This window comes from Pieris napi, chromosome 13, assembly GCF_905475465.1.
Source record: "Pieris napi chromosome 13, ilPieNapi1.2, whole genome shotgun sequence".
Lineage (NCBI taxonomy): Eukaryota > Metazoa > Arthropoda > Insecta > Lepidoptera > Pieridae > Pieris > Pieris napi.
The window spans coordinates 10902860-10925647 of NC_062246.1; the positions used below are offsets into that span (position 1 = coordinate 10902860).

Sequence of the window (22788 nt, forward strand, 5' to 3'; positions counted from 1 at the left end):
TGATCGCGTACGGCGTAAGCAGAATCGCAAGGCTGGAATATTAAATGCGCACATAGATAAAAAGTTAGTACACAGCCGGGGTTCGAACCTCGGGGAATAGTCGAGTCAGGGACAACTAATATACTCGCCTACGCTTCAACAAATGAATGTTTACCCCCAGACTATATGGTCACAAGTTATATTAGATACATTATCATAAATTGTATAACAACATAATACATATTTTGTGAAACCAAACTTATTTTAACATGACGCACTTTATACGTGTGTATGTCATTAACATATACAACAATAAACCCGCGTTCTATGTCAAACAATATTAAACTTTTAACTAACCAAAAAAGGTCTGTTTCGTGGAGTTCATCTAGAATATCATTAAAACTTTGCACACTTATAGTCCCGTTTTTAAACGATATATGGTTGCAATTCAAAATCAAATATCTATTTTGTATATTATTTACTAAACTTATTTATAAAAATTAATAAAAATGCGCGATAAATAGTAAATTATTCAATTAAATACTTTTTTAACAAGTTAAGTTTAACGTTTCTTGACGTCTTCTTGAAGGCACTTTTGGCACCACCATTCTTCTGAACTAGCACCATTCTAGGTGATTGTGAACCAAAACTATGCAAGGGTCTTGAACATAAGAATATTTGATACCGTTGACGGCCGGCAATGCTCTAGAAAGTTCAATTCCAGGTGCAATTTTTTCCAAATGGGTCCCATGAAATATTGGCCTTTTTTAAAGGATTTAAATTTATAGAGCGGTTATAAGTAGGATATATAAGGCAACCCTGGATGGTGAAGTCAGATTGGATTGGCCTTGTCGTAAAACCCTGGACTAAATCCAGGAGTTGAAACTATCGATATCCGACGAGCATGTATGGTGAATGTCATGAAAGTTGAAGAGTGAGGACAGTAGTCAGTGGAGATCCGTAGTCTCTGCCTACCTCTTCAGGAGTAAAGTGTGCTATGCTATTAATAAATAAAATAAATTTTAAATTCCTAATTCCTTCGGTAACAACCAAAGGTTTACAACCATCTGCAACAAACAAGCATTCTTATAAAAATATTACATGTTTTTAAGGCTTTTCGAAATTACGAGGCGAGTGTTGTGAATTTTTTAAACCAATTCGCGGTTACTTGTTATGCTTTGCGAAATATTTAACTCGACCTCTGGACCTAGTACATTGTAACGTCGCCATTTAAAAAAAAATAAAAAATTTCTTATAATACTTGCATTATAATGTTTATAAGTAATCATAACAATCACAATAACAAAAAACAATTAAAAGTAATTACAACAATAATTAAAATAATTAAAAATTAATAAAAAGAAAATTAAAACAAATTTAAAAAGTTAGGTCCCTGTGGAAACATTAATATGTAATAAGTAAAGAAAAGTTCTAGAAACGACAATTAAATTTTCCTATAAAAACTGTTTCTAGCTGGGAAATATTTAATGTCTTTTACCTTTTAGAAATAAAAAATTACACTTGGGCGTGATATGTTTATAGATTTCTTCAGAAATTTGTGTTTCATAGCTGTAGTATTAGGTCTCTTATGTCAGTTTTAATATTCTTTAGGTATACAAATATAATATGTAAGAGATATGTCATAAATAAATCCTTTAGGTCCTTTAGGTCTTGGCCTCAGATTTCTGAATCTGTTTCATGATCATTTTTAAATCTAATCGGCAAGTAGGTGATCGGCCTCCAGTGCCTGACACACGCCGTCGACTTTTTGTGTGTGACATGTCGGTTTCCTCACGATGTTTTCCTTCACTGTTCGAGCAAATGTTAAATGCGCACATAGAAAGAAAGTCCATTGGTGCACAGCCGGGGATCGAACCTGCGACCTCATGTATGCGAGTCGCACGCTGACGCCACTAGGCCCTCTGCTCTCTGCTGCTCACCGGGTCATCTAGTACATCTAGCTCGTACAAATACATCGCTCGTTCCATAAACAACGATATTTTACCTAAAATAACAAAAAACAAGGGTTTTATTAAAACCAGTGGATATTTACTAAGCTTGATTAAATGGGGATACAAAATATAAATCAGATTAGGGCAAAACAAATTAAATCATTAGCAGGGTTTCCACCTACCGGAAAATTTGTTATCTACACAAATCCATCAATTTATTTGGGCATCACCTATTTGAATATCAAATTATCAGTATATTTCTGCTATATGTTATGTCGTGCTTGTTAACTTAACACTTAATATACGTACTAAACTGAATAATATTTGTATGAATATTGTGAAATGGTGTCCAATTATAATTATTCTCTCGTGTTTCTGACAGTTATTGTCATTACAAATGGAAAAGTGTGACGGCGAGTGGGACAGGGACAAAGGAACATTAAAATTTTACAAAAGCTTTATAAAGTCAAAGCTGATGCAGAGTCTCGGTGGGATCATTTCTTGCTCTCTGTTCTGTGTTTTCTGTCCAAATGCCGAGAAATGATTTGACTACACCTGGTGGCAAGGTTTTTAAAGGTAACACCAGCATGTCCTAACTGCTCACGTCTACGTCGCCCCTCCTGGGCCATGCTGCACCCACCGTTCTCAAGCGAGTGTCACTCCCATTACTTCTCGCAGTGTAGTAGTTGAAACAGCAGGGCAAAGGCGAAAACCAGATCGAACAGAGAAGGAACAATACCCAAAAGTAAAGGGCCACCCACAGGGCCTTAGGCGTCAACCATTTCAAGTGTCTAGATTGCGTTGGGTTAATTCGACGACGGCTCATTGGTCTAGTGATTAGTACCGCTGACTGCGAATCCATGGGTCCCGGGTTCGATCCCCGGCTGAGACAAACATCGATGTGATGAGCATCTGGTGTTGTGCTTAGGTCTTGGGTGTTTAAATATGTATTTATATGTCTATCTATCTATAATATGTATGTATATCCGTTGTCTAGTACCCATAACACAAGCTTCACCAGCTAAGCTTGGGACTAAGTCAATTGGTGTGAATTGTCCAATCATATTTAAAAAAAAAAAATCACCTGTCCAGTCAAAAATCAACCGATTACGAAACCTGTGAAGGCGGACCCACATGGGGATTGATGATGATGTTGATTATAAGGACAACATTTATCGTTAAATTTCTTTACGCAAGTGGGGCTTTAGCTTTCTATATAACACGTAGACAATTTTGGGGTCTATTATTCAGAAACGAGTAAATCTAAATTCAAAATTATTGTAGCATTACACTACTCCTAAGATATCAGTTTGCTTATAAAAAAGGGGGAAAATAGATAGGAGGCACATATGATGTTAAGTGCCACCGGCGCCCATGACTCTTAATCCTCACGATGTTTAAATCTTAAATCTACTTACTAATTACCAAGATTAAGGCTTTGGGGTTGCGTAGATAGTGGGATCTCTGCATTTACCACGAAGACTGCTCAGGAGTTCTTCGGATGAATACCTGCAGCAGAGCTTCATCATCGGACGTCGAAGGAATTCCACCCGTATTATCTCGACGTCGTTTCACAACTGAGTGTTTTCTGTGTTGAAACAGCTGCCCACTGAAGTATTTCCGAACCCATTCGACTCAGGGACGATAAAAGAGCGTACCAATTCTTAAAAGGCCGGCAGCGCGCTTGCGAGTTTTTCTGGCAGTGCGCGTGTCTATTGGCGGCGGTATCACTTAATATCGGGTGAGGCTACTGCCCGTTTTCCTCCTGTAACATAAAAAAACCTCTATGTAGAACCAGCTGCCCACTGAAGTATCTCCGAACCAACTTCTAAATATATTTTTATGCCCTTTCAATTAACTTGTATAAAATCCAAAATAATTGAAAAAGCTAAACAAATCCAGAGCTTTTATAAAATGTCCCTTACAGAGGCCATATTTTTCCTGCCCTTTGTTAAGCCCACATCACCATTGTTTGTGGGCGTATGTTTAATTGTTCTAAGTTACCGCATAATTTATATGCAGAGCTCTCGGAACGTATAACAAACAATACGAGTTGAAAATACGAAAAATTGTTCCGAATATCTTAGGAATTAATTGTCTATGGTTTAAGACTACTTGACATTATATTTACTTGACTTGGGTCCTTCAAGAAAAAAGCGTACCAATTCTTAAAAGGCCGGCAACGCACTCGCGAGCCCTCTGGCATTGAGAGTGTATATGGGCGGCGGTATCACTTATCATCAGGTGAGCCTCCTGCCCGTTTGCCCACTGTTCTATAAAAAATAAAAAAAACCTTGTGAGGCTAGTTCTACTTTCTGGTACTTTTATATGTAAAGAATTAAACACTGATTTGTCCTTTTTTAATATTGTCCTGATCACTGTTTACATAAGTTATAAAATGCTTTGTTTTGTTCAATTAGTTTTGTCTGAATAACTATGTCTTATGTATTTTTACACTTCTTGTTTACCTTATCTTTTCTCACAGTCGTTGCCTGGAAGAGATCGCTCGAAAGCGACAAGACCGCCATTTGCCCTCCGTTTCATTTAATTATGTCAATTGTTTTATATTTCCCCAACAAAGAGTTAATAATACATAAATAAATATACTAAGTACTGCTTGCGAAATAATTTTATTATTATAACATAACTTTAATTATATGTGCGCATTTAACATTCGCTCGAACGGTGAAGGAGAACATTGTGAGGAAACCGGCTTGCCTTAGACACATAAAGTCGACGGCGTTTGTCAGGCCCAGCCGGGTGATCACGTACAAGACTATAAGATCGACAAATGATCATGAAACAGATTCAGAAATCTGAGGCCCAGACGTAAATAGATTGAAGCGCCACAGATATTTTATTGGTAGTTACAGTTACTTTGTCTCGCATTGCGCTAGCTGTGTAACCGCTGACATTTGACAATTGACATATGACAGGTGAAATTTGACACTTCACTGATCGACTGAAGCAGAAGCATATCCACTAAGCCGGGCTTAACATTTGTATCAAGTAGAGTTCTCCCCATAATGAATACGTTAAATAAATTAAATATTCGGCCACGCAAACCCAATTATCCGTCTGTCAATGTAGTTTCATAAATTTCAGGCCCAAATTGGTTGTTGGTTCGTTAGAACGACTAAGTAATTACTACATTCATTTTAATAGTATGTAGTTTTTGACTGCGTATTTGCTTGCAATATTATATTAGCGGCTAAAATAGTCGTTCTCAGTCGACAATTTTGAGGCAGGTTTGAGTTCCGGCTGTGCACGTTCTGTCTATTAGCGCATATATTGGATGTATGTATTTCTGTAATAAATAAATAAATAATACTCGCTCATACGGTGAAGGAAAACACCGTGAGAAAACCAGCATGCTTTGACCTGAAAATTGACGATGTGTGTCAGGCAAGCTTTTATAATTATATAACCTATTAGTACGGGAGGTAGCCACGTTTTCGAGAAAGAATTTCAGGTCAGCTGATTTTGTGATATGTCTTCCTTCTTGCACTTCCGGTTAGAGTCTGGGCAATCTGGCTGGCGGTAGCGGTTGCGTTCATTAGTGCGCATCCTATCTGTCCAGGTAATAATCCTGGATTTTAAAAGCATTTTAAGAAGCGTAATTTTTAATTTTTCGTTTTTAAATACGTCTACCTGACATACTTTTTTTATTGCCAGACATTTTTCACGTTGCTAACTATGTGCCAGACGCGATTTTAAGTTTTATTTTTATAAAAATTTCAAAGTATTTTAGAATGTCTGTAATTTTAATATTATGTTATTTAAATATAAGAAAAACTGAAAATGAATTTGCCAGACATTAATTCGATTGTTAAGTCTTGAATTAAAATGATAAAGTATTGCAGTATGATGAAGCATTACATTTTAAGAAGCGTAATTTTTAATTTTTCCTTTTTAAATTCGTCTACCTGACATACTTTTTTTATTGCCAGACATTTTTCCCATTGCTAACTATGTGCCAGACGCGATTTTAAGTTTTATTTTTATAAAAATTTCAAAGTATTTTAGAATGTCTATGTTGCTACCTCCCGTACTATATTATTATTTCGAAAGGTTGATTAATACCTGTATCATCAGCCCTGTCTCAAGATAAAAGTAACGTCCTCATTTTTTTTTTATATGATATTTGTAGTCTTTGGATTATTATTCTGTGGTTTAGTGGCTCCAAGCTGTGAATGCGCCTTTGGAGAATGATGATGTGTATATTAACAATAATAATGATAATTAAGCCTTATTTAATCCTTGAAACATTCATCCACCTATACAACATATACAGTACACACTTAAAATTTTACACAGAAATAATTGTATGTTTTTTCAAGGACCTCTAATAGAGTATAGACCTCTTCCAATTGGCTCTATCTCTCTCTATTGATTATTTTTCCTCCAATCTTCTCCACCAAATTGTTTAAGCTCGTCAGTCCACCGTGCAAGAGGGCAACCTCTCTTCCCTTTCCCTGGTGGCGCTTTTTATCATGTTACCCCGATTGCCCAACTACCATTCTTCATGCGAGGATATCTATAAAAAGATTTAATTGTATTTTGTTAACTTTAACTATATTACCTACAGTAATTATAAAACCTCCTATACATTATTGATTATTATGAATATTATATCAAATTTTTATTTATTTAATCTTAATATATAAAAATTACGTGTCACGTTATTTGTCCGCTATGGACTCCTAAACTACTGAACCGATTTCAATCAAATTTGCACACTGTGTGCGGTTTGATTTAACTTAAAAGATAGGATAGCTTACATCTCAATTATTTATACCCGCAATATTATTTTATTGCAAAATATTTGTTTATTATTTGATAGTCACAATTGTAACAGATGGCGCTGTGTTGAAAGTACCAACGTTTCACATTCAAGCTACAATTTAATGGCTTAAGAACTAAAAAAGCATGGTGGTCCCCATGACTGGTGTTCTCCTACCGTTTCCCTTGAATAGTTTACTACTATGTAATATAACAACAACCTTAGCCACAGCAACGCTTGGCCGCGTCTACTAGTTTTATATAAAATTCCTTAGTATGACAACCAGACACTCCGAAATAACAAATTTAGTTCATCATAAAACATCACATTACTTGGCAACCCGTAGCCGAGCGAAGGAAATTTTAAATCTCTCTTTCAAAGCGCGAGCCAAGTGGCGGACTGTTTTTCGGTTTTCCAAGCATTTTGCAATCAGGCTCACACGTGCTTTGTAAACTGATGTCTGGGACGGACTATGCACTGAAAATATCGATTCAAACATTTATTTATTTAATCTGTACTTATTGTACAACTAGTAGCCTCGGCCAAGCGTTGATGTGGCTAAGATGTTTGTCATATTACATAGTAGTAAACTATTCGAGAGAAATGGCAGGAGAACACTAACCACCATACTTTTTTGGTGGTAATGCCATTAAATTGTAGCTTATGTGAAACGTTGGTATTTTTTTTGATAAGGATCAATATCTATGCGGTGGTATTTAAAAAAAATAATCAAAGGACGCTTATTGTGACGTAACTATAAAAGATAGAGACATGCTGTCGCGACATTTTTTATAGATAGTGATGTGTCCTGAAAAATTGAAATACATCATTTTGTTCTATCATTAATAGTTTTCGCAGCGCACGCGATTAAAGGAAGTTTTTTTTTATTTTTTTACACCTTGGATTAGATTATTCAAGTTTTAGTAAGCATCCCTTATTTTTTTGAAAATGAAACATAGCCTATGTCACTCGGGAATAGTGTAGCTTGCCAACGGTGAAAGAATTTTTGAAATCGGTCCTGTAGTTTCGGAGCCTATTCATTTCAAACAAACAAAAATCAAATCTTTCCTCTTTATAATATTAGTATAGATATCTAAACAATTAAATTATTGTTCGGAAATGCTTCAGTGGGCAGCTGGGTCCACATAGTGACGCGCGACGTGCCTTTAAACACTCACGACAACGAGGTGACAGGTAAATTAGTATTCTGCTTCGTCACCCTAAGTTTTAATCCGAACCACTCTTCAGAACACTATTAATGGTAAATGCGGCAGAAGATCGGGACCCCATCTCTACGCAACGCCAGGGGATCAATGAGTCATTGTACATATACATATATACAGCACACTACAGTGAGGGCGTGCGTTCTTTTCAACATTAACAGAAATGGGATATAGTATATTGAACATTGTTAACGAGTCTTCATGATAAAAATACCAATCCTATACATTAATAAAATAATAAATTATATAGTGTTACTAAATTCGTGCCTGTTCGGCCATTGAATTCGTGTTTGACCAAGAATTTAAAATAAACGGAAAAGGCAATTTAATTCAAGTACTAAGTGGAATTTAATCAGAGTTTTTGTGCTACATAGTGGAATTTTTAATTGTTGGTATTGTAATGTACGAGTAGATGGTTGGTTTTACAACCTTTTGGATCTGCCTTGCGATTCTGTAACTCACTTTTCGAACTCACACAGCGGTTTTCACAGCGGCGGTCGCGCTCAAATCAGTCGTAAAGCAGTCATTTTACGATTTGGCATTCTGATAAACAATAAACTACAAGCTCCCTCCTTATCAAAATGCCAAATCGTAAAATGACTGCATTACGACTGATTTGAGCGCGACCGCCGCTGTGAAAACCGCTGTGTGAGTTCGAAAAGTGAGTTACAGAATCGCAAGGCTGGGCCTCAAATTTCTGTATATGTATCAATCGTTTGTGCCTGACACACCCCGTCGAATCTTTAATCTTTCTTTCTTTTCTTTTTCTTTAATCTTTGGGTCTAACATGCCCCTTCCCTCACGATGTTTCCTTCACCGTACCAGCAAGTGTTAAATGCGCACATAGACAGTCCATCCGATGAGAGTCGCACGTTGAAACCACTAGGGCAACACTGCGCTCATGGCTAGTTTTTAGAATGAGAAAAAAAAACCAAATTGAAACGAGGCTTCGAAGAAAAAATATTTATAAATTTATTAAAACTTCGTTGCATCCAGAAATATAATACAATAAACATAATTAAATGAAAAGGAGGCATCAATAACACGTATAAATTCTTCAAAAAAATCTTTTTTTTATAGAACAGGGGGCAAACGGGCAGGAGGCTCACCTGCTGTTAAGTGATAAGCCCATGGACACTCTCAATGCCAGAGGGCTCGCGAGTGCGTTGCCGGCATTTTAAGAATTGGTACGCTCTTTTCTTGAAGGACCCTAAGTCGAATTGGTTCGGAAATACTTCAGTTTAATTTTTGAATTATTCGAATACTTTAAAATTTATAGCTGCAAGTACATTACACTTTGGTCATATAACAGTCATAAGTTTACAAGGGTATACAAATTTATCTCAACATGGGAATTCTTGTACACACAAATCTTGTCCCTGACATGAGATGCCATCTTATACGCGTTCCTCGAATAAATGTTATTACTAGTGATGGACTATTTTATCGATACTCACGCTTAAATTTTTATGATAAGGTTATCAAAATTAAAAAAAAACTGTGTGTTATGTACACGCGTTAGAAGTTATATTTCTTTGGCGTAACAAGATAAAAATCTGATATTGTCTTTTATTGGCATAACTTTTACACATATAAAGTAAACAATTTTCTTCGGTTAAATTTAAAATTACGTAAAATTTATAATACATAAATAAATAACTTCAATCCGGAAAAAAAATTGTTTCATTTCAAAGATAAAAATCTTTTCAAAAATTTATAATTGATATCTTTAAACGCTTTGCAATAAAATCCAAATTTTAAAAGATAAAATAATCTGGTAAAAAATTGTTTCCTTTAAAAAATAAAATTCTTTTTAAATTTATAATCTGTAGAAAAAACTAAACATTTTTCCCTAATGCGCCAAAAGAAGTTTCAATAACAATTTTTTTTGAATTCCAAAGGAATATTTTAAAGTGTGCGCAAATGTTTACCGTACGAGGGGTAGCTTTTTTGTTTAAACTGGACGAATTGAATCGTTGACGACCAATCCCTTTCCGAGTGCCTTGATCCCTTGGCGTTGCGTAGAGATGTAGGATCTCTCTGCATCTTCTACCGCATTTACCATGGAGGGTGTTCAGAGGTGTTGTTCGGATGATTAACTGCAGCAGAGTTTCATCATCGGACGTCGAGGCAGAATACGAAATATAATCCGTATCACCTCGACGTCCGTCGTTCCACAACTGAGCGTTTTTTAAGGCAGTTTTTGGCGCACTGACGTGTTTTCGAGGCAATTTGGGTCCTTCAAGAAAAGATATCCTCCAAGCCCTCTGACATTTAGAGTGACCAAGGGCAGAGATATCTTTTAACATTAGGTAAGGCTCTGTTTGCCCCGTGATCTATAAAAAAAAATTAAATTATTTAAATAAATTGACGTATAAAAACGCGTATTCGCTACAGTTGTGACAGCGAAACGCTGCTAAATCAGTGTTGTTAACACCATAATAAATGATTACTTAAGTAATTATCGATTATATATATAAATGAATTACTCGTTTTGTTTACTTTTCATTTGTTTTTCACTAAAAGGTCGAGCAACTTTTTGACAGTAAAGGTTATTCATCCGCTAGTAATTAATTATTCATTTCATGTCATAACGATAACAACCCAATCACTTAACAGACTATGAAAATTTAATGAACTAAATCGATAATTTTTTGGTCATTGTACTAACTTATATAAAATTTATATTACTATTCACTATCATGGAGGTGACGTAAAACTTTTAAACTTGACGTACGTTTAAAAATATTTTGTCGCATTTATTTTAAAATGATCCAAGGGTAAACATTCTCCACCATTATAATAAATGTTTCTTAATCTAATACCTGCAGCTGAGTTTTATTATCGGACGTCAAGGAAATTTACAAAATACCATCCGTATCACCTCGACGTCCGTCGTTACTCAACTGAGCACGCCACCACTATGTGGAACCAGCTGCCCACCGAAGTATTTCCGAACCAATTCAACTTAGGGTCCTTCAAGAAAAGAGTACCAATTCTTGAAAGGCCGGCAACGCACTTGCGAGCCTTCTGGCAGTGTGGGCGGCGGTATCACTTAACATCAGGTGAGCCTCCTGCCCGTTTGCCCCATATTACATTTAAAAAAATATTTGTGATTTAATTAATTAAAAATACTTATATTATGTGTATGTAATATAATTGTATATTTTGTCATTTACTTAATAATTAATTTGATATTATAGAATCCTAATCTTTTCTTACTTCAAACTTGGCAAAAATAAATACAAGAAAGCTTTAACTGAAGTTAGTACTGTAATGTTATCAAAGAAATATCTTTCATTTCAATTTGAAATCTCTCAAACATTTCACTACAAAGCATTCATTATTCTAAGTTTGATTGAACGTATTAAAACCGCACTCAGAGTTCTTCATTAAGAGCTTGACACCCGGAGTGCTAGAATTTGGGTTTTAAGCGTTTAAAGATATCAATTATTAATTATATAAATCACTGTTTCTTGAACTCTGATCGTTACAATAATTGTTTTTACATGATTCAAAGACCGATTCTTTTTTATAATTTAACTCATAGATTAACCACCATATTATATAGTATAATATTAAGTACGCTTTCGTCTCTTTCTTACATATTATGTTTACGCTGGTATGAAAAGAGACAGAATCTCTGAGTGCAATGTATTTGTTATATTATTATTTTAACACGACTTTGTTCCAAGAAGATAAGTCAGTACCTCTTATTTTTTAATTTTGTCCTGGGTAAAGTGTTACCGTTTTTGATCAGGGTTACCTGACTTGATAACTTCGGTATCCCTTAACAGACTGAAGGTCAACTCAATTAAATATTTTGATATGAATTTGGTTGACTTTAACACTTACTAAAAACTATATATTCTTAAGTATGTTACTATAACTGAGATGAGATGAGATAGAGTATTGTTGGCCTAGTGGCTTCAGCGTTCGACTTTCATCCCTGAGGTCGTAGGTTCGATCCCGGCTGTGCACCAATTGACTTTCTTTCTATGTGCGCATTTAACATTCGCTCGAACGGTGAAGGACACATCGTGAGAAAACCGGCTTGCATTAGACCCAAAAAGTCTGGCACTAAAGGCTCACTTACTTGCCTATTAGATTACCAAATGATCATGAAACAGATACAGAAATCTAAGGCCCAGACCTAAAATGTTGTAGAGCCATTGATTTATTTAGTTAGTTAGTTCTATTTCAAACTCTGTGAGACATGATTTCTAAATTCAAGTGTATAACTTATCGATAAAACTTCTCTGCACATCACTATAACAAAATATAGCCGAGTGAAATCATCCATGAAATAAGGGCCGCGTATGTCACCTGTCTCTGTGACATGCCCTATCGTTGCATATTCTTTATATGCTAGTAAAACATATAACTTAGAATTCATTTATTTTTTTGTTGGCTCACTAACAATACATACCAACACTTACAAAACAATATCACACTAATAATAGACATATATAGAGATATACAGAGCAGTGTTGGCCTAGTGGCGTCAGCGTGCGACTCTCATCCCTGACGTTGTAGGTTCGATCCCCGGCGCGCACCAATGGACTTTCTTTCTATGTGCGCATTTAACATTCGCTCGAACGGTGAAAGAAAACATCGTGAGGAATCCGACATGTCTTAGACCCAAATAGTCGACGGCGTGTGTCAGGTACAGGAGGCTGATCACCTACTCGCCTATTGGATTGCCATGATCATGAAACAGATTCAGAAATCTGAGGCCCAGACCTAAAGAGGTTGTAGCGCCACTGATTCAATAGACATATAGAGACATATACAGTATACACATTACTGACTCATAAAAAAGCAGATAATAAAATGACAATTTTTTTTTTATATCAATAAATAAGTATTACAATTTATTGAATTGAATAAATCCAACTCTAGCGTTAAAAGCAAGAATGTTTCATGTCGTCGTAAGCTTAAAAGGTTAGATAAACGAGATAGCGTTTCATGTTATAATCTAACAAAACGAGTGTCGTTTACGAAAATTAGGGCGTAAAAATATACGTTAAAAAAACCGCAATCTCTAGTAATAATCATAAACGAGATGTTTGCAGCACCCATTTAATACGACTTGAAATATATTTTACTGTAAAAATTAGCGCGCCCACTCTGTTTTTTCTAATTTATATTATCACGCCTTTTTTCCGAAGGGGTAGGCACTAGGCAGAGACCACAGATCTCCACTTGCTACCTGATTAGTGATACCTACGTATCTCTCTCCCTTCATCCACTTTCATGACATTATACATGTTCGTCGGTTATGGGTACTTTTGACTTGTCCCTTCCAGGTGTCTGTCCTTGTCTGTCCAGGTGTGTATGACAAGGCCTACCAACCTGATCTCACCATCTACTGCTGCCGTCTATATAAAATATAAAATAAAACAAATCAGTGGCGCTACAACCTCTTTAGGTCTTGGCCTCAGATTTCTGAATCTGTTTCATGAGCATTTTTAAATCTAATAGGCAAGTAGGTGATCCAGTGCCTCAAACACGCTGTCGACTTTTAGGGTCTAAGACATGTCGGTACCCTCACGATGTTTTCCTTCACCGTCCGAGCAAATGTTAAATGCGCACATAGAAAGAAAGTTGCCGTCTATATATCACTCATAAAAATGCCTGCCTTTACCCCATTTCCTCTCTTCTTTACATTTAGCGTTCCATCTTGATAGGAAAGTAAGCTCAAGTAGTCATATTTATTCAATTTCAATTTGTGTCTGTAGTAATACTCTACCACTTTTCTTCATGAATCCTTTACTTAACTTTAATCTGTTTCTGTCAAATTGTTTTTACAGATACTTTGTTAGGAATATTTAATTAGTGTATATAAAAATTATCGGCTATATTATATGTCGCAGATTCGAAGAGAATAATATTAGCCAGATAGTTATTACTATCGTCGTCCGTTATTTGGATTTCATTTTAAAATAAGTCAGGCGCAGGCGCCGATTAGAGACCACAGTAATGCCATCTCCTACACAATATTCCCCCAATAATCAACTTCAAATACCCCTAAATATCGACTTAAAACTCCTAAAATTTTTATTGTACGTACTCGGTTTGAGAGGTAATTTTGAATATAAATTAAAAATATTATGTGTAAATGATTATATTTCTTAACTTTTCTGTCTTTAAATTCAGTTTATCTTAACTTTCCTTGGCATTATACCTTTTCCTCGTTTTCTTTTCATACATAACTTTTAGAGGTTTTTGTACTTTCTTACCGTCAAGCTTTTATTTCTATCTTGGAGTATTAGTTATATCCACGCTTATAGCTTAAGTTTGGTTTGGTGCAAAGATAAATAGTATAGAAAATTGCGTTTAAAAAAGTTCTCGAAAAAAGTACCCTCTAAAAAAGGCACCGGATATCTTGATTCCAAAATTTAAGGAGAAACTTCCATGTTCGCAAGTGACTCTACGATCGATCTACTACTGGCAAATTGACTTTGTCACATTGACAATTTACAACATGAAGATGTCTATGATATTGCGTGGTGTTGCTATTATACTAAAACAAATGACATCGTGTTCTCTCTACTCTATCTCTCACAAATATAACTAATTAGTTAATTTTTGTTTCATGTACAATCACAGGGCGCAACTCGAGTAAGTACCTTAACTCTAACTTTAGATTAATAATTGACGGGATAGCGTGATATTAATGCTACGTAAAATAAAATGTTTATATTGGAAGTATTTGTAATAATTGCAATATACACTGTTTAAATACAATAAAAGCTTTGACTGTATCTGCGTATCTCGTGTTTAGTATCTTGCCATATAAAGTGTTAATTGTCCAGAACCACATCAACAAGTTCACCACAAGCCAAATCGCCAGCCGGCAGCAGCGCCGGAGCTGTCGCCAGTGCATCCACTGCGCAGGGAGAACGTACACCAACTGTCCACAATAAACAGCTCCAGAATGTCAAGGGACAGGAACATCCGGCGCATCCATCTGTAAGCTTTGCATTTCGATTAATTATAAACTTTGCGCATAGAGAATGAACTGTCATACAACAGAAGATGTCCTGTTTCTACCAAGATCTTTCTTTCTCTTTCCTTGGCTTGCTTGGTTCATTCTCTATTACATTTTTTCAAAATTCTAAAATGCACTTCAATTTTAAACACTAATAAATAATTGGCAAATGTAAGTATAATTCAATGTTGGTTAAATTGTTTGTTAGCTAGACTGGGTATGTTTGTTCCAAAAGTTTGGATGATTAGAAATTTTTTACAATTTGAATAATATTTTCACTTATTACGATGTAAAAACTTTTTATTCATCTATAACTGGTATTTAACTGTTCTCTTTATCTATGCTGTCAATGTTCTGAGAAATATTTCTGTGGGATGTCTAACAAACTTTGAAATAGTGTCTGAATGCGTGTTAGTTAATTGTAGTACATACAATTGTACCTATTGACGTATAGCAATGTTTTGTATGCATTATTCTAAATGTTGGTTTTGGCAAATTGGTGTTCGAGAATTATCTCGTAAAAATCTATTAATGATATTAAATCTAGAATTTCTAATTAGAATTTACAAAACAGTACATTATTCAATCTGCTTGATAATGCTTGGCACATACAAATATTATTATATAATATAAGAATTTGGTTCTATGAATATCGTAGAATATATCTTGTGTCTTTCGCTCTCTTCATCTGAAACTGTTAAGGAACTTAGGCTTAAATAAACAATACCTTATGAATAAACAAAATTATTATAATAAAATCCTAATAATAATAATATATATAATATATATATATATATACATCGCTAATCACGAATGAAATGAACGTAATACCTTATGAATAAATAATATTTATTATAATAAAATCAAGGGCACCATTAAAGATATACATTAACATATATTATGTGTATATATGTCGATAATTACGCACGCTAACTCGTGGTCGTAAAGTTGATAGTATTCAATGTTTTCTCGCTAATAGAAAAACGCGATAAACAATACAACTGAATTTACTCCGAATCCGAATTTATCAGAAGATTCTGACCTTGCATTCCTTTGAATTGAATTGCTATTGCATGATCTATGTAAAATGGACAAAATATGGTCGGAACGATTGTATTAAATAAGTTCGAACTTGAAAAAAAACACTGTTTTGGGAAACGGAAAGAGGTTTTTAGGTGTGGAGGAAGGATGTTGAGCTCTTCCCCTAGCCTAAAGGAAGGATCCCGTAAGCACTGGCTATGACGCAATATGTACTATTATATTTTTTAAAGTAAATTAACCTACATTAGTAATAATACAAATAATTTAAAATTAATGAAAAGGAAATTAAATCAAGTTTGGTCCCTGTGTCAGTGTACCTTTAACGCTGGCAGCATTTCCTCGCTGTATTGCGATAGTTCTTCGTTGAGCGGGGAAAGCACCAGCTCTGGGGTCACCGGTACTATATACCAGGCGCCAACTTAAATCTTTAATTAGCGCCAGTGCACGGCCCACGGCCCCAGAGCCCAAGAGCATTAAAAATTTTTTGAATGTACACATCTCTTCACTAAGATATTATTACATAAGATAACATTACAATTTAGCCTATCTTAAGACTAATAAGTAACTTAAGTCTAACCTAATTTACTTAAAATATTTAACATAAGTGTCCAATAATATTACTCACAGTCTCTATTAATGGGAAGGCACTCTGTTCTTGTAATATATTAAAATTTTGACATAATACGGGTAGAGTCTAAGATCAAACATTACGAAGTTTTAATTAAAACCATTTTATAGTAATGGTTATTATTATCGTAAAACTAATTAAAAAGGGTTAGAGGGTGAATGTACTATCTATGCAGATCATTAACTAACTTGACACTTGTCGGCCTAGTCTGTGGCAAATAATTGTGAAAACACGGCGGTATTGATTCTGGCAATAATTAAGTATATTATTGATTTATTCGTTAATCAGTTATAATGTTGCCAGCGTTACAGTGACCAAATGTTTTAAATTTGTTTCAATTGTCTTTTTATTAGCTTAAAAATTGTGAATACTGTATATTTGATTGTAATAATAAATAGAGACTTTTTCTTAAACATCAAGAATGGAAAGCTAAACGCACCGTGAATCCTAATATCAATAATTAGGTTTTATTGTTATTTTACTGTCCTGGGCTTTCCTGAAATAGCAATAAAGATAAACGTTTTCTTTTTAACGTAAGATTTTCTTTACTCTTAATTGTATGAGATTTTAAACTTAGTTTTGCCAAGAAAGTAGGAATTCTGATTTTAAGGCCTACAACGCACTAGAGGCTGGCCGCGATGCGGTGTGCCGCTGCGGTAGGCCGCACATCGATTATTACATGAAACCGCACGATAACGACGCACTGATTTGCGGACAACCGTCAACCGCTCCGGTTGTTCTGGGGCTGCGACGTGCCGCACCGGTTGAATGATGCGGCGCGCCGCGTCCCCTCCACGCACTCGACGCGGTTAGCCGCAAATACCGCGTCCTACCCGCCTCACTCATCAGTTGTTCCTTGCGCTAGCCACTACGCAGAGGTGTTTGACGATATTTTCTACGATGATATAAATAAATAACTGCCACAAATTCTTCAACGTCCATCATGTGCAATATTTCAAGAAGCACTTGACGAGTGACGATTGCGGCAGACCGCAATAGGGACGCTAACCGGAATACGGCATGCCGCTACGGCAGACCGTATATACCGCGGCCTACCGCAGCGGCACACCGCATCGCGGCCAGCCGCTAGTGCGTTGTAGGCCTAAATGTTGGGCCAGCCTTTGTCTCTGCCTCATCAGCCACGATTAGTTTAATGATAGCCAATGTTTGAATTTACACTATCCCCTCGAAGAGGCCAAATTAATCTACAAGTTACCAATTATTGTCCTAAACACACTGAACTATAATTTTATTATAACCGTATGTTTTCGATCGAGTTTAGCGAAAGGGTCCATAAAATTTAATTAAAAATAATTACAAACTTATATGACATTTTGGGAAATCGTTTCTAATTGAAGTAATATGTTTTTGCTAAATTATTGAGTAGTTTGGATCGATCGTTTTTTTTAATAATATTACATGTCTCACATGACGTTCATCAGTAGTAGGGCGATGAGATTTCTCATACATGGAGTTACCAACACAAAAATATGTTCTCTAACAGTAATTTTAAGGATAATATATTTCTCGTGCAAACCATCTCGTCTGAAATGGACTCTCTGGACTTTCTTTCTATGTGCGCATTTAACATTTACTCGAACGGTGAAGGAAAACATCGAGAGGAAACCGGCTTGCCTGAGACCCAAAAAGTCGATGGCGTGTGTCAGGCACAGGACGCTGATCACATTAGATTAGATCGACAAATGATCATGAAACAGATACAGAAATCTGAGGCCCAGACCTAAAAAGGTTGTAGCGCCACTGATTTATTTTATTTTAAATGATAAAGATGACCCACCTCAAAATTAAATTATGATTGAATTTGTGCAACCAAATATATCCGTCTCTCATAATCTCACAGTCCTCTAAGGACCTTAAAAAATATATAATATGATAGTAAAGTGCCTCCTTACCTCTAACTGGTTGTATCCTACCATACCCAAGACAAACAAATTTGGATACATAACTGGGTAAAATGGATACACTCCATACAACCTCATGTATCCCGTAAATTCAGTAGCTAGACTGGTCGAGAATCGTTTAAGTCAAAGGAAGAGCAGCAACGTACTTTATCCACAACCTACTACACAAACCCCAATAGTTTATTGCGTCATTTGTTCTGTTATAACGGCAAATAACGTTTGCCGGGTTAGCTAGTTATAGATTTAATAAAGGTCGTCTTTATCGAGGAATGGCCAACACACAGGGCAATCACATTCTTTGTAAAATAAGTAAGAAATTCCTTCGTAAAATGGTAATTGTGTGCCAATTCCCTTTATTACCATAATGGATAAAGTTTTATTAGTTTTTACTTTTTCTGTCTTCGCTTCGAGAATCCAATGTTTTAAGAACTTATTACCTAGCAATGACTGTGGCAAATCGTCTTTTTAATTATGTCTTGGTAAACTTAATAAACGTAGTGGCGATAGAACCCTTGGGTCTCTCCTTTTCGTTGTTTGTAGAGAAACGGCCAGCCTTCTGTGCCTGACACACGTTATTTCTGTTTTCGATCAGCTGTCGTAATGATGTTTTCATGCGAGAATTAACTGTGTACACAGAAAAGCTTTTTACACTACCGGTATTCGAACACACAAAGCGTTTAGTCACATGGATATATACAATATTAATAAATAAATGACACACACATAATATAAATCACCTACGGGGCTATAAACAATACACAAATATATATATTATATTTGTGTACAATATAATATCTATGTTTATAAAGTATACTTTATAAACATACATATTATATTTTCTCGTATCTTGAATTTTATTGATAGTAAATTTAATTATTAATTAAAATACTTGTCTTTTCTGGTCTTATGTGAAGACAAGATCAGCCTTGCGATTCTGTAACTAACTTTTCAAAGCGCGCGACCGCCGCTACGAAAACCGCTGTGAGAGACAGCGGTTTTCGTAGCGGCGGTCACGCTCAAATCATTCGTCAAGCAGTCATTTTACGATTTGTGCTGCAAAAACCGCTGTGAGAGTTCGAAAAATGAGTTACAGAATCGCAGGGCAGAGCAGTGTTCTATTTGAGTATGCGCAACCCCAATGATCGAAAAACATCTATGTTAAATGGCTATATAATAAACTCGTTTGTGTTATAAACAGTGATAGATAGAGTACTTATGGCACAGCTTTTAGTACCCCAGTTTAAGTACCCAGTAAAAACTCAGTAGCGCTACAACCTTTTAGCTCTAGACATGAGATTTCTGTACCTGTTCGGTGATCGTCGTTGTTTTAAAAGGAAAGTTTTATTTCCGAACCAATTCAACTTAGGGTCTATTAAGAAAAGAGCGTAGCAATTGTTAAAAGCCCAGCAACGAGCGAGCCTTCCAGTAATGTAAAGGTACAGCAGCGGTATCACTTAATATCAGGTGAGTCTCCTGTCCGTATGCACCCTGTTATACAAAAAAAAACAGCCCTTTGTGCCCGACACATCCCGCGACGTTTTTGGGTCTAAACTCTAAGGCAAGCCGGTTTCCTCACGATCTTTTCCTTCACCTGTACCTATTAAGTGCCTGATGCAAACCTAATTTGCAAGCTACTACATTATTGTGTACAGGGAAACAATTATTATTTCTCCAATCAAATTAAACGTATCATTAACCATAAAAAGGTCGAGAGCAAATTGACGCGGGATAATCAATATTATGAATGATTAATGTCTGTTTCGAATTACATCGAATTCCACTAATGTAAGTCGTAAATCAATGTTGGGTACTTGAACTTGTTGGAATGGACTGAAATCTATAGCTAGACCTTTTTATTTAATATAAACATAATCTACATGTATATGACGAAGAAATATCGTCACTTCATCGATATGGTCATTAGTGGGCTTAGTGGGTTTCATGTGACTAAAGTACGAGCACAAAAGACACGAATAATAATCATACAGTATTTAATTGAGATTGATTCCTTCTAATACAACAATACTTTAGCTTAAATTATAAAGAACAGCCTTGCGATTCTGTAACTCACTTTTCGAACTCACACAGCGGTTTTCGCATCTGATAAACAATAAACTACAAGCTCCCACCTTATCAGAATGCCAAATCATAAAATGACTGATTTGAGAGCGACCGCCGATGCGAAAACCGCTGTGTGAGTTCGAAAAGTGAGTTACAGAATCGCAAGGCAGTGGGTTTAAACTCACTTTTAACAACAAATCACATAAACCCAACTCGGTCCAACGTCTCATCACCACAGTGCTCCGATGAATACTCCTTCGGAACTGTCCGTCGTTCCCTGAACGTGAAAAGTCAAGATGGCCTACTCGAGGCATAGGCTCACATTATTTGTATTTGTTAAGTAATGATTTCGAACTAAGACATAATAACAAAACAAATCAAATCAAACTAAATTATGATTCTTAAAAGTAATAGAAGGAATCTCAATCATTAACCAAAGCAACAATAAAAGTCAATAGGCATTTGATTCGATCAAAACATTTCCTGATAATCCGAGCATTCCCTGTCATATATATGTAAAGAGAATGATCTCTTTAATTTGAATATTCGCGCGCACTGCTAGTTCGTGAGTGAGCCGCGTCGTGTCACGTCAAGCTAGCTGACATTGTCAAATATGTAAAGAGCAAATATGCTGAGATTGTTGAATTGCATTTTAATTTTATTTGTAAATTATTTTAATACTTAGTTATAGCTTAACATCGAGAGGTGATAACAATGAACTTTTATTGTCGTTTCTTTATTTACAGGTAAGATTGTGTTAGTCTTGTAAGGATTGTATGTGTGTAACCCACTCGATAAATAAAATTGCATTCTTTATTTACAGAGAAACAAATATAAGTTTTATTTAGCCTCTTGCTTGCTATTGAAATACAGACTATTGTCTTATAAAACGACAATACTTGTTTATAATGGCACAAAAATTGCAGTTTGCATTTAAGCTTGAAGCATCACAAACTGACAATAAGACGAGTGTAATTGCCATAACCTCAATTACAACAGAAGATGACAAAAAGTATACACTGTCTGAGACTGATAAATACGCGAGTCGTCACATAGCATTAACAAAAACAGAAACCTACAAAAGAGTGAGAAAAAGTTTAAATCAAAGAGGTCAAGAAAGAACAATATGGATGACATGTACAGAAGAAATGATTCAAGCCTATTTTGATGAAGATAATAATTTAATGTTTAACGACCTATATTTAAAAGAAGAAAAAAAACAAACAGATATTGTAGAATCCACACAGAAAAAAAAGGGTCTACTAAATTTGAAAAATATATCAGAAAGATTCATGATTGAGAAATTTGTATGTAAATTCTCAAATGCGAAACAATGGATAGAAATATTCTAGAATGAATGTAAACGATTTGAGATTGAGGAAGATACAACAAAGATAGAAATATTAAGATTATTTTTGGACAAAACATGTGCAGATTGGCACTCGGCAACATTGAAGACTTTGAAAATCGAGGCTGGATGGTCCGAGTGGAAAAATAAATTTTTGGACACATTTGCCGATAAAGGATGGAGTTCGGGAATGTATGCCATATTTTACAAATATAAAGAAGGATCACCGATGGAATACGCCATTAGAAAAGAAAAGTTATTATTAGATATGGATGAAAATATTGGCGGGAAAAGTCTGGTCACACTTATAGCAGCCGGCTTACCTGAATTTATTAGAAACAGAATTGATCCTGAAAAGTGTGAAACCTCAACAAGATTGCTTCATGAAATAAGTAAATGTGAAAGTTTGGTAAATAATAAAAACTTCAAAATAAAAAAGGAAGAAAAAGATGACAATAAGAAATACAGTTTAGGAAAAAAACCATGCAAAACCTGTCAGTATTTAAATAAGGGTAATCGATACCACCCAGAACAGTCTTGTTGGTTTAAAAAAGAAGGGGCAGATAACAAAAGGATTGGAAGTAATTCGGTTATAGAAGTAAATCTAAGCGAAGAGACAAAAAACGAGTAATCACACCATTGATAAAAATAAATATGTTATTAGAAGACAAAATACAAATAAATGGAATATATGATTCAGGCTCACAAGTGTCTCTGATAAACAAAAGGTTAGTTAGAACACAGAATGATTCTGTGGATACAAATAGAATATTATTAAGAACTGTCAATGGTGTGACATACACAAAAGGTTTAATAAGAATAAAAGTAAAGATTTTTGATATAGAAGAATATGTTGA

General features: G+C 35.3%; 1 protein-coding gene across 5 annotated transcripts in view; it reads left to right on the forward strand.

Annotated features, from left to right (window-relative positions):
- Positions 1–22788, forward strand: part of LOC125055400 (synaptotagmin-7) — a 299046-nt gene that overhangs the window by 250115 nt on the left and 26143 nt on the right. For all 5 annotated transcript variants that reach the window (XM_047657852.1, XM_047657851.1, XM_047657855.1 and 2 more), the window contains 2 exons: positions 14550–14561; positions 14756–14912. In XM_047657852.1, the coding sequence (XP_047513808.1) occupies positions 14550–14561; positions 14756–14912 (169 nt within the window). The remainder of the gene's footprint in view (positions 1–14549; positions 14562–14755; positions 14913–22788) is intronic.